The 10,197-nt window shown below is 50.3% G+C and overlaps 1 protein-coding gene across 1 annotated transcript; it reads right to left on the minus strand.

The window, feature by feature from the left end:
- Positions 1-353: 353 nt before the first annotated feature.
- XKR8 (XK related 8) lies at positions 354-9,371 on the minus strand. The gene is made up of 3 exons (XM_004377242.2): positions 8,987-9,371; positions 6,138-6,334; positions 354-3,291 (listed from the first exon to the last, which is right to left on the minus strand). Exons 1-3 carry the CDS (start codon positions 9,277-9,279, stop codon positions 2,582-2,584), a joined length of 1,200 nt encoding a protein of 399 aa, XP_004377299.1. The 5' UTR covers positions 9,280-9,371; the 3' UTR covers positions 354-2,581.
- Between the last annotated feature and the right edge of the window lie 826 nt (positions 9,372-10,197).

Below are 10,197 nucleotides of genomic sequence, written 5' to 3' on the forward strand. Positions count from 1 at the left end.
CTGCTTTCTTGGTGGTATGAGGTTCTTCTGTCTCTCTGCTTGCTTCTCTTTTATATCTCAAAAGAGACTGGCTTAACGACACTATCTAATCTTTTAGATTTCATCAATGTAACTGCCGCTAATCCATTTTAGGAAGCTGTGGTGGCGTAGTGGTTAACAGTTTGGCTGCTAACCATAAAGGCTGGCAGTTCAAATCCACCAGGCGCTCCTTGGAAACCCGATGGGGCAGTTCTACTCTGTCCTACAGGGTCGCTATGAGTTGGAATCAATTCGACAGCAATCGGTTTCGTTTTGGGTTTAATCCATTTTATTATATCATAGTGCTAGGATTTACAACACATAGGGAAATCACCTCAGATGACAAAATGGTAGACAATCATACAATACTGGGAATCACGACCTAGCCAAGTTGACAGATATTTTTGGAGGACACAATTCAGTCTACGACAGTGAGTGTGTTTAATTGTATTCAATTAAAAGAATGGTCCTTTATTTTGAGATCGTTTGGATGGCCTTTGGTTTATGAAATGATAATGTTGGTTTTTACTGCTCTTTTTTGTTAAATTGGCAACCATGTTGGCCATTTTATTGGTTGCTGAAATTCAAGTCTGGAAATCACTGGACTTTATGATCTGGAAGATCTTTCAACCTCTAACATTCCATGTATGTAAAAAGCACAGCACCATCTTCCCAGAGGCTCTCATCTCTGCCCCCAACCCTCATCACTGTGTCCTTTCTGGCTCCAGGTCAACATAGCTGTCACATGCCTTCCACCTTCATCCAGTGGAGTTACTGCCCTCAGAGAGGAACAGATAGTCTGCAGCACACACCCCCCGCCGCCACGCGCGCACACACACACAGTGACTCAATCCACCAGCCCTACAGGACTTTCCCCCCAGGCTCTGCTCCTTCTCATCACATTTATCACAGTCCCCAGTCACTGCCCACTTGGTCTCTGGGGTGAAGTGCATCTGCAGGGCTCTTTCCCTCACCTCCTTGAGGGCTTACGGCCATTCTATATAAAATGTTAACTCCCACCCACAACACACACTCACTCTCCTGATCCCCTTCCCTGCTTTTTCTTTTAGCACTTAACACTATCTGATATACTTTTACTTCTCTGTTTATGGTGTCTTCACTAGAATGAATAACAGAACTGAGACTACTCAGTCCCATCACAACGGTGATGGGAACATTTTCTCCCATCTCCAGTGCCCTCTTCCTGTTCTTGGCTTCTCCAAACCACAGACTTCCTAGAGCAGCAAAAGGTTCCACCTCCCCAGCACTATCACCCACATCCACATCCCATTAACCTGTTGCATCATAAACCTTCCCTGAGCTACCAGCAAAGAGCTTTTGCATGTGGGCTCTCATATTCATTTCCTGGTACTAGAGGTGTCTGGGCTACGCCTGCCAGGCCCAGCAACAGCTGGTGGTTAGCAGCGTGCACTGCAGTCAGCCCAGATCCCATTTCTGATGTCCAGCTGAAAAGCCCACGTGGGCTCACCACCTCTTGAAACTTGGAAACAAAGTTTGGAAGTCCTACCTAAGCCAGCCGCCCCTTCTCTGGTCTCAGGGGCCTTTACGAGAATCTCATCTCTGATCCCTTCTTTCCAGGAGGTTTTAAACCCTTCAGTAGATTTAGCTTCATGACACAGACTAGGTTGGAAGATTTCATGAGGTTTTACTAATAATACTGCTAAACAAAAATGACACATACATGTTTCTCACTTGCAGAGACACCAATGCACAGACACTCTCTTCCTCATACATGGACTCTGAGGTAGGAGGTATGCTGGCTAAAGAATAAAACACTTGTGGGGTTGAGCCATGGCCCAGACCACAGGTTCACAAGGCACTTGGTTGAAAGGTGGTCCCTTGCAAGCAGAAGCAGAGGCTGGGTCAGCTGCACTATGGCCCTTGGGTGCTGACAGGGACCAGCCAGAGTTAGCATCCACGGCTCAGTCCTCTAGCATGTGAGATCCTACCCAGGAATGGAGAGTGTGGGGGAAGAAGCTATGGTGGCAGCTGACCTTGTTCCAGGTTCCAAGGCTAGAATGGTGTTCCTGGTGCAGAAGAGGATCTCAATTAACATTTGTGGAATGAACTGACTGAATGGGGTGGGGACAGGGGGGGAAGAATTCCAGAAACCATACTCAGGAGTTCCTGGGGCCTTCTACTCCAGGAGAGGGGAACCAAAGGGTAGAATAGCTCCTCTACCAACTATTTTAGAGGTGGCCAGGGAGATAAAAATACCTAAGAAGTTTTGGGGCCACCTGTTATACTGGTTGGTTGGGGAGAAAAAAAGGAGCCTCTCTTCTATCCTCCCAAAGTGTCTTGTACATAATTGGGGCCCACCGTCCCTCCAGGATCCAGCCCTTCTCATCTTGCTCACATTGTGAATTCCTTGAAGGCAGACCTATGTCTTACTCAACTCTGGTCTCCAGTACCTGGCACAGATCAGGCATCAAGCTGTTGTTGAGTGGATCAAGGCCCATAACACCATAATTAGCTTATCTTCTCCTGCTGTCTACCAGTTAGTTTGCTGTCTCTCTGTCGCCAAGCAGAGTTGAACCCTACCTCAAATGACCCCATTCACCTCTCCTTTCCCTGAGGAAACAGTTTCATCCTTAGCCTTCGGGAAAAAGTTCTGAGCCAACTGGTTCATGCGCCTGTTCTGAGGCAGCTGACACCACTCGAGAGAAAGGAGGCCCCGGGCCCCATCCACCTGGTCAGGCTCCCAGCGGCAGCTAGGATGCAGCCAGCGGTAGTAGACAAGCCGCAGAACCAGACCCAAAAGGAAGCTGGAGGCACCCACAGACAGCAACATCTGTAATGGGATCCCACGGGGCAGCCATGTGTTATGAGTCACCCAGGTGACCACAAGGAGACAACTGTCACTCAGGAGGAACACCAGGTGAATGGTGGCCCGGCCTCGAGTATGGCCCTCAGCCACATTGAACCAAGAGAAATAGAGGATGGTGGCCACTGTTGCCCGGTACAGCCACTCGGAGCAGGGGTCTGGCATGAAGTTTGTGCCCTGCAGCCAGACCCAGAGCAGCAGCACCAGCCACAGGCCCAGGAAGTGCAGGGCCACATAGCGGGGGAAGAGGGCTGAGAACAGGGCTACGACTAGGACTCGGGGCCACAGCAGCAGCAGGTTCCACAAGAAGTAGACCACGGAGGAGCCCAGCCCCAGGAGGGGCTTAGAGGGCAGGCAGGTGCGCAAGGCCCGGTGGTAGTCAAGCAGTGCCCACGAGATGCCCAGGAAGGACGTGCAGATGCCAAGCCCTACAAAGAGTAAGAAGAAACAGGTGAGCCCTGGGGGCAGCCTGCTGCACACTCCCCGGAAGTCACAGGTACTGTGGGGGTCCTTATAATCCTGAGGTAGGTACTAAAAACTAAAAACAAAACCCATTGCTGTAGATTACAACTCATGGAGACCCCACGTGTGTCAGAGTATAACTGCTCCAGAGTGTCTTCAATGGCTATGATCTTACAGAAGTAGACCACCAGGCCCTTCTTCAGCAGTGCCGAAGGGTGGATTCGAACGACCTTTTGAACCTTTCAGTTAGTAACTGAGCGTAAACATTTGTACCACCCAGGGACCTGGGGTATTAGAACCCCTCAAACTGCTAAAAAGAAAACTGCAGCTGGAGAACATTAAATAAGTTCACAAAACCAGTAAAAAAAAAAAAAGAGTTGGAAGTCAAATGTGATGTCTTCCTTTCACTGCTATGCTTTACTTTTCAGGTATATCATGGTGATATTTTGCAAGGAGAGGGTACATAACTTGTAAAAAGTCACCCAGAATCTGGCACCCCTGGGTCTTGGCCACACCCTGAGCATCTTCTGTTGTTATTGTTAGGTTAGCATCTTCTAGGGCCCTGTAACCTTTCCCTTCCCAGACAAGCCCAAGTCTCTCTTGGATCTGAGAATCAGCAGTTCCAGTTCCCCCATCTCAGTCTCAGAAACGGAGGCAGGAAATTTCACGGGGAGGCAACAAGCTCTAGCTAAAGTTGCCCTTAGGGCAGGAGGGATGTCCTGCTGTGAACAGGGAATGTACCCTCACTCCTCTCTCCTCCCCTCCACACTCAGACTGGCCCCTAGTCTTGATTTTGCAAGATCTACAAGTAGAGAGTAAGGATCCTATCCCATCTCCTGGTCCCTATTCTGGGCTAAGGGCACCAGGACCTCCAGGGAGGGGCAGAAGCAGCTCTAGAATGCTTCCTCTCCTGCCCCCTTCACAGATGTTTACTGGGTACCTGTTATGTGCCAGGAACATACTCCCGACCTAGAACCAGACCTGTAGCCATCAGTCTTTCTAACTACTCCACACTCTACATCTCAGCAGGACCCACTATGCCAAATTCTGAGACCTTGACAAGCCTTTGCCCATTATGTTAGGTGGGCCAGGAGCACATGCCTCCCCTCACCAGGCCTACTCCTACTCACTCTGCAAGTCCCAGTTTGAATATCCCCTAGAGTAATATCATCCTGACCCCACTCACCCACTCCAGCTGTGTCCTGTAACACTCCACCCACTTCTTCCTATCACATAGTAATTACCTACTATTTCCTTATCTCTGAGCTTCTCCAGGGTAGGAAACAGGTCCTGCTCACCTGGGATCCCCAGGGCTGACCACCTATTAAAAACCCGTTGCCATCCTGTCGATCCAACTCAGGGCTGAGCACAGTACCTAGCTACTAAAAATATGTCTTCTTCCACCCCCAAACCCCACCATATACACACAGTGTAGAATGTCTCCACTTGGCCATGGTCCTAGACACCCACCTCCCTCAAATAACCAAAAAACCTACCCTGTTGCCGTCAAGTCGATTCCGACTCATAGTGACCCTACAGGACAGGGTAGAACTGCCCCACAGAGTTTCCAAGGAGCACCTGGTGGATTTAACTGCCGACCCTTTGGTTAGCAGCCATAGCACTTAACCACTACACCACCAGGGCTTCTTCCCTCAAACAGACAAACTATATGTCCAGTGAGTGCTGTGTGACCCAGGGCAAGTCGCTTCACCTTTCTGCACCTCTTTTGTGTAGAATGGAGATAAATATAGCAATGACCTAACAAGGTGACTGTGAACATGAACAGTGTTAGACTGCAAAGTACTTTGCATAATGCCTACCTAATAGCAGGCACTCAATCATGAAGACTGCTATTATCAGATTTAAAACTATGATTACAGACTTGGACTAGCAGAAGCTGGAAGGGCCCTTGAAGATTGAGTCCAACCCACATCTTTTACAGTCGTGGAAACTGAGGCCAGAGAAGGGAAGACTCTTGCTGGGTCACACAGCAAGTGATGGCAGAGCGGGGGACTGTGTTTGGGGGACTATAAATGCCACAGCATTTATAGCATGGGACTTTGAAGTATCCAGTGGTGAAGGGGAAGCCCTGGGCCCTGAATCAGACATGGGTTGGAGTCCTAACTCGGCCACTGTGACCTTGGGTGAGTCACTTCCCTTTTACAGGCAAAATTGTCTGGAAGCTCCTCACTATACAAATTTCTCCCCATGTTTTTATGAGGCTCTGTCAGCCTCTGCCACCTGCCTCTCCCCTTCAGATCACTGGACACACTTTTCTGTAATTATTATTTTATATTCTGTCATCCGGGCAGGGGCTGTGTCCGTCTTGTTTTCTGCTGAGTCCCCAGTACAGTGACTGGCACAGAAGAGGTGCTCCATAAAAACTTGTTGACTATGTGAAGGTGCTCGATAAATGTTTATCGACTAACAAGTTGCCTAGTGTGTGTCAGGCACCCTATACACTTAATCTCTGCTATCTTCAAAACAGTAAGAATTACAATGCAGATTTATTTTGCTCCAGGCAGTTTGCTTTATGTGCATCATCTCTTAATCCTTTCATCAATACTGTGAGGTAAGAGCATTTATTGTGTTCATTTTACAGATGAGAACAAACTGACCCTCAGAAAGGTTGGGTCATTTGCCCAAAGTCATACAGCTAGAGAGTGACTTTGGATTTGAACCCAGGGCTGCCTGACTAAACATGTTCTCCTCTTTTCCAAGCAGCCTTTTTAAAAAAGAGCAAATATTTGTGACACTAGCGGGGAACTTTCCCAAGCCAGAAGAAGGGGTTGGCTGCTGGCCCGTCACTCACACTGGTAGTACTCGGCCTGCCCGCTCTGCAGCACAATGGCCAACACCAGCGTCAGCTGCGGTGTCGTCTCCAAGAAGGTCTCAAAGAGTCGCAGCATGCTGATGTCCAGGGAGAGGAAGTCAGCATATGCCATGTCAAACTCTGAGGGCACCTCCTGCCGCCACACCAACAGTCCCTGCTGCAGCCCCGTCACACACCTAGGCAGCACATAAGATGCCCAAAGGGCCAGGTTAGTCTGGTGACATTCCTCCTTCCCCTACCCATCTGGTGGATGCAGACAGGCTCCGATCCCAGCTCTGTCACTTACACGCTGTGGGCCTTGGGCAAGCAACTTAACCTCATTGAGCTTGTTTCCTTATCTGTAAAATGGGGACACACGCAACTACTACTGCTCTCTCTTACTGGCCAGGCACTGTCCCAAGCGCATGACAAACCTTGTCCCATTTACTCCTTGCAACATCCCCATTTTATAGATGGGGAAACAGGATCAAAAAGCTAATAAGTAGTGAAATCAAGATTTGGACCCAAGGCTGTTTGAATTCATAAGATGGTAGTTCTCAAATTTTAGCAGGCATAAGAATCTTTTGGAATCCTGGGGGCAACAGGAAGCCATTGAGAACTTCTTAGCACAGGCACAACCAGGTCAGATTGTACTCTAGAAAGAGCACCCGAGCTATGTGGAGGTGGGGGGGGGCGATGGTTGGAGTGGTTAGACTGGAAGCAGAGATCCCACTTATGTGAAACTATGAAAAGAATACACTGATTTTCATTCAATCTGCAGTCCGTTGTCCGTTGCTGTCGAGTAGATTCCGACTCATAGCGACCCTACAGGACAGAGTAGAACTGCCCTATAGGGTTTCCAAGGAGCGTCTGGTGGATTCGAACTGCCGATCCTTTGGTTAGCAGCCGGAGCTCTTAGCCACTGCACCACTGGGGTTTCCCAGTCTGCAGTAGGAGCCAAGAAATCTGCATTGTAAATAGGCATCCCCAGGTGATTCCAATCCAAGTGGTGAACAAAACTTTGTGAAACAGGAGCCCAAGGAGCAAGACCTTTTATCTTGTGGGCAACGAGGAGTCACTGAGAGCTTCTGAGCATAGGCAGCAAAGCTCAACAGTCTGTCTGACTCATGCCCAGGACTGTAATAACTATGCCCCTTCCCACCCATCTGGGGTTTTATTGAGGCCTGTATGGTCCCTCAATGAGGCAAAACTGAGTCAAAGTTCCCCTCGCCCACTCCTGGAGACTGCAGCTTTGTCAAGGCAAGATCTGGAGAGAATCTGTAAAAATGGATTCAAGAGAGGATCCTGGCTCCAGTCACACCATCTGTCATGGACTGAATTTGTGTCCCCCCAAAATATCTGTCAACTTGGCTAGGTCATGATTCCCAGTATTGTACGATTGTCTACAGTTCTGTAATCTGATGTGATTTCCCTATGTGTTGTAAATGCTATCACTACGATGTAATAAGATGGATTAGTGGCGATCTACAAGATTAGATTGTCCTAAGCCAATCTCTTTTGAGATATAAAAGAGAGAAGCGAGCAGAGAGACAGGGGAACCTCACACTACCAAGAAAGCAGTCTCAGGAGCAGAGCACGTCCTTTGGACCTGAGGTTCCTGCACAGAGAAGCTCCCAGACCAAGGAAGACTGACGACACGGACCTTCCTCCAGAACTGACAGAGAAAGCTTCCCCCTGGAGCTACACCCTGAATTTGGACTTGTAGCCTACTAGACTGTGAGAGAATAAATTTCTCTTTGTTAAAAGCCATCCACTTATGGTACTTCTGTTATAGCAGCACTAGATGACTAAGACACCATCCCACTCAGATCGCACTGTGTCCTGACTTCATCCTATGATTCTGACCCTTGCTTTCAGTTTTCCCTCTATAGAGGCCCACCAGCTCTGAAAAGAAGCACTATCCACACACATTCTCCGAGACACAGCCCAACCCCAGCTGGCTCAAGGGACACAGATGAGTCAGATGCCATCTCTGCCCTTGTGTTCAGTTTGGGGGTGTGGGGAGCAAAAGTTCAAGGAGGAGAATACAACTGGGAAAGAAAGGGCGAGAGGCGGGCAGCTGTGAGGGAACAGCACTATTCTGGGATCAGGACAGCTGAAACTCCCAGGGTGGCCCAGGTAATCATGCTAGCTGACGTCTACTGGATGCTTACTCTGTGCCAGGGAGATTCACAGATTTTATTTAACGCTCATAAAGCTCAAAGGTAGGCACTATTACCGTGCCCACTGGAACAATGAGTAAAAAATACTGAAAAGGTCAAGTGACTTGCCCAAGACTCCAAGCACAGTTAGAAAGAACAGGCAGGCTTTGAACTGCGGCTGCAAGTCTTTGCCATTACAGCAGAGTTGACACCGTGCCAAGCACTGTGCTAGGCACTTTCCATCTCTTTCACTCTTTACAACAGGCCTATCTGCCAGAGCTACCTCTAGACTACCACTTCCTTTTTGTAGAGTAAGAAACTGAGGCTCAGAGTGACGCAGGAATGAGGTCACAGGTGGCAAAACCAGAGTTGGATCCCAGAGAGCTGACTCCAAAGCCCATGCTCCTCCTTTTCTTCCCTGGGCCTCAGTTTCTTCACCTGTGCAAGGATGGATAGACTAGGAGAGCTCTAAGGGCTTTCAGCAGTTCTCTTCCCTTAAGGGGCGGGGCGTTCACATATAGGTAGAGGTGCCTGCAGGGGCTGTTTCCTCTCTTCACTCCCGGTTCTCTCGTCCTCTCCCTCTCCCGCCACCCCGGTGTCGGGACTCTCACCACACTAGTAACCCAAATGCAGGAGGTGCCCGCTGGGCTCAGTATCCCTCCCCTTTCCCGAGGGCGGGGCGATCACCTGTACAGATAGCCCAGCTGTAGGAGATGCAACAGCGCCAGACAGCGGCCGGACGGCTGCGACCCGTGCAGGTCCGCGGGGTCGGCGCGCAGCCAGACCCAGCTGAAGAACTGCAGCGCGACCGAGGCAAGGAGCAGCAGCGCCAGCACCAGCGCTGCCCACAAGTAGCGGCCGCTGAGCACGTACTGAACGAAGGCCCACAGGTCGGTGCCCAGGTCAAGCAGGAAGGCGGCAGTGCCCAGTACGCCCAGGACCAGGTCCCAAAGTGGGGCGGCGCGGGGCGACCAGGGCATGGCCCGCCTGCCTCTCCCCCTACCCCTCCTTCTCTGCGGCTCTGGCCTGCCCTCGGGGTCCGGGGTCGCCGAGTGAGAAGAGACGGGCACAGCCCTTGGGCAGCCCCGGGCCGGGGCCTGCTGGGCGGGACTTCCCCGCCCCGCCTTGTCCGGGGAGGAGCGAGGCCCTTGGAAGCTGCTGCCGAATTCCGCTGCTCCCCTACGTCAGGCGGCTGGCAGTCCAGAGCTCCGACAGGGGCTGTAACTCTGCCAGTTGTCAGAAACCACCCCAGCCCCAACTCGGTGCACTCCAAGGGTCGTGAGGCCCGAAAACCGACAGTCCAAGGCGCACAGCCCTTAGCTTAGCAGGCTTCCCAGCCATTTTATTTTACATTTGAGACGCCTAAAGGCCCAAGAAAAGGAGTACTGGTGGCGCAGCGGTTAAGCGCTTGACTACCAACCAAAAGGTCAGGGGTTCCAACCCACCAAGCGGCTCCACGGGAGAAAGACCTGGCAATTTATTACCGTAAAGATTATAGCCTAAAAAACCCTCTGGAGCAGGTCTGCTCTGTCATGGGCTCGCTATGAGTCAGAATGGACTGGAGGGCACCTAACAACAGAGGCCCAAGACGGCGTGAAGGGCCTGGAGATTAGAACCCGGGCTCTACCCGTGATCCCTCACATCTGCGTTGTTGGAAAAAGCAAAACAAAAAGACACATTCTGATCCCTAAATGGTGGACGTTGCAAACTAAGCGTGCCCAGAGTTCGGGCTGCGAGTTACACAAACGGCTCCGGATCATCAGGGTACATCTTCCCGGGCTACTGATTTTACTTTGATCACTGGGGAAAGGGAGGGAGAAACGTTCACTAACTGTGTGAGTTGCTTCAAACATTATATATTAAAGGGAAAGCCGCACAAAATAAGCTTCACGATGCGC

Source organism: Trichechus manatus, unplaced genomic scaffold (assembly GCF_000243295.1).
Source record: "Trichechus manatus latirostris isolate Lorelei unplaced genomic scaffold, TriManLat1.0 scaffold00048, whole genome shotgun sequence".
Taxonomy (NCBI): domain Eukaryota; kingdom Metazoa; phylum Chordata; class Mammalia; order Sirenia; family Trichechidae; genus Trichechus; species Trichechus manatus.

Coding starts and splice junctions, on each gene's coding strand:
- XKR8 (XM_004377242.2), bottom strand. CDS start 9,279: ATGCCCTGGTCGCCCCGCGCCGCCCCACTTTGGGACCTGGTCCTGGGC. Junction 6,335..8,986: donor CAGCTGGGCTATCTGTACAG/GTGATCGCCCCG, acceptor TGTGCTGCCTAG/GTGTGTGACGGGGCTGCAGC. Junction 3,292..6,137: donor GCAGGCCGAGTACTACCAGT/GTGAGTGACGGG, acceptor TACTCTTTGTAG/GGCTTGGCATCTGCACGTCC.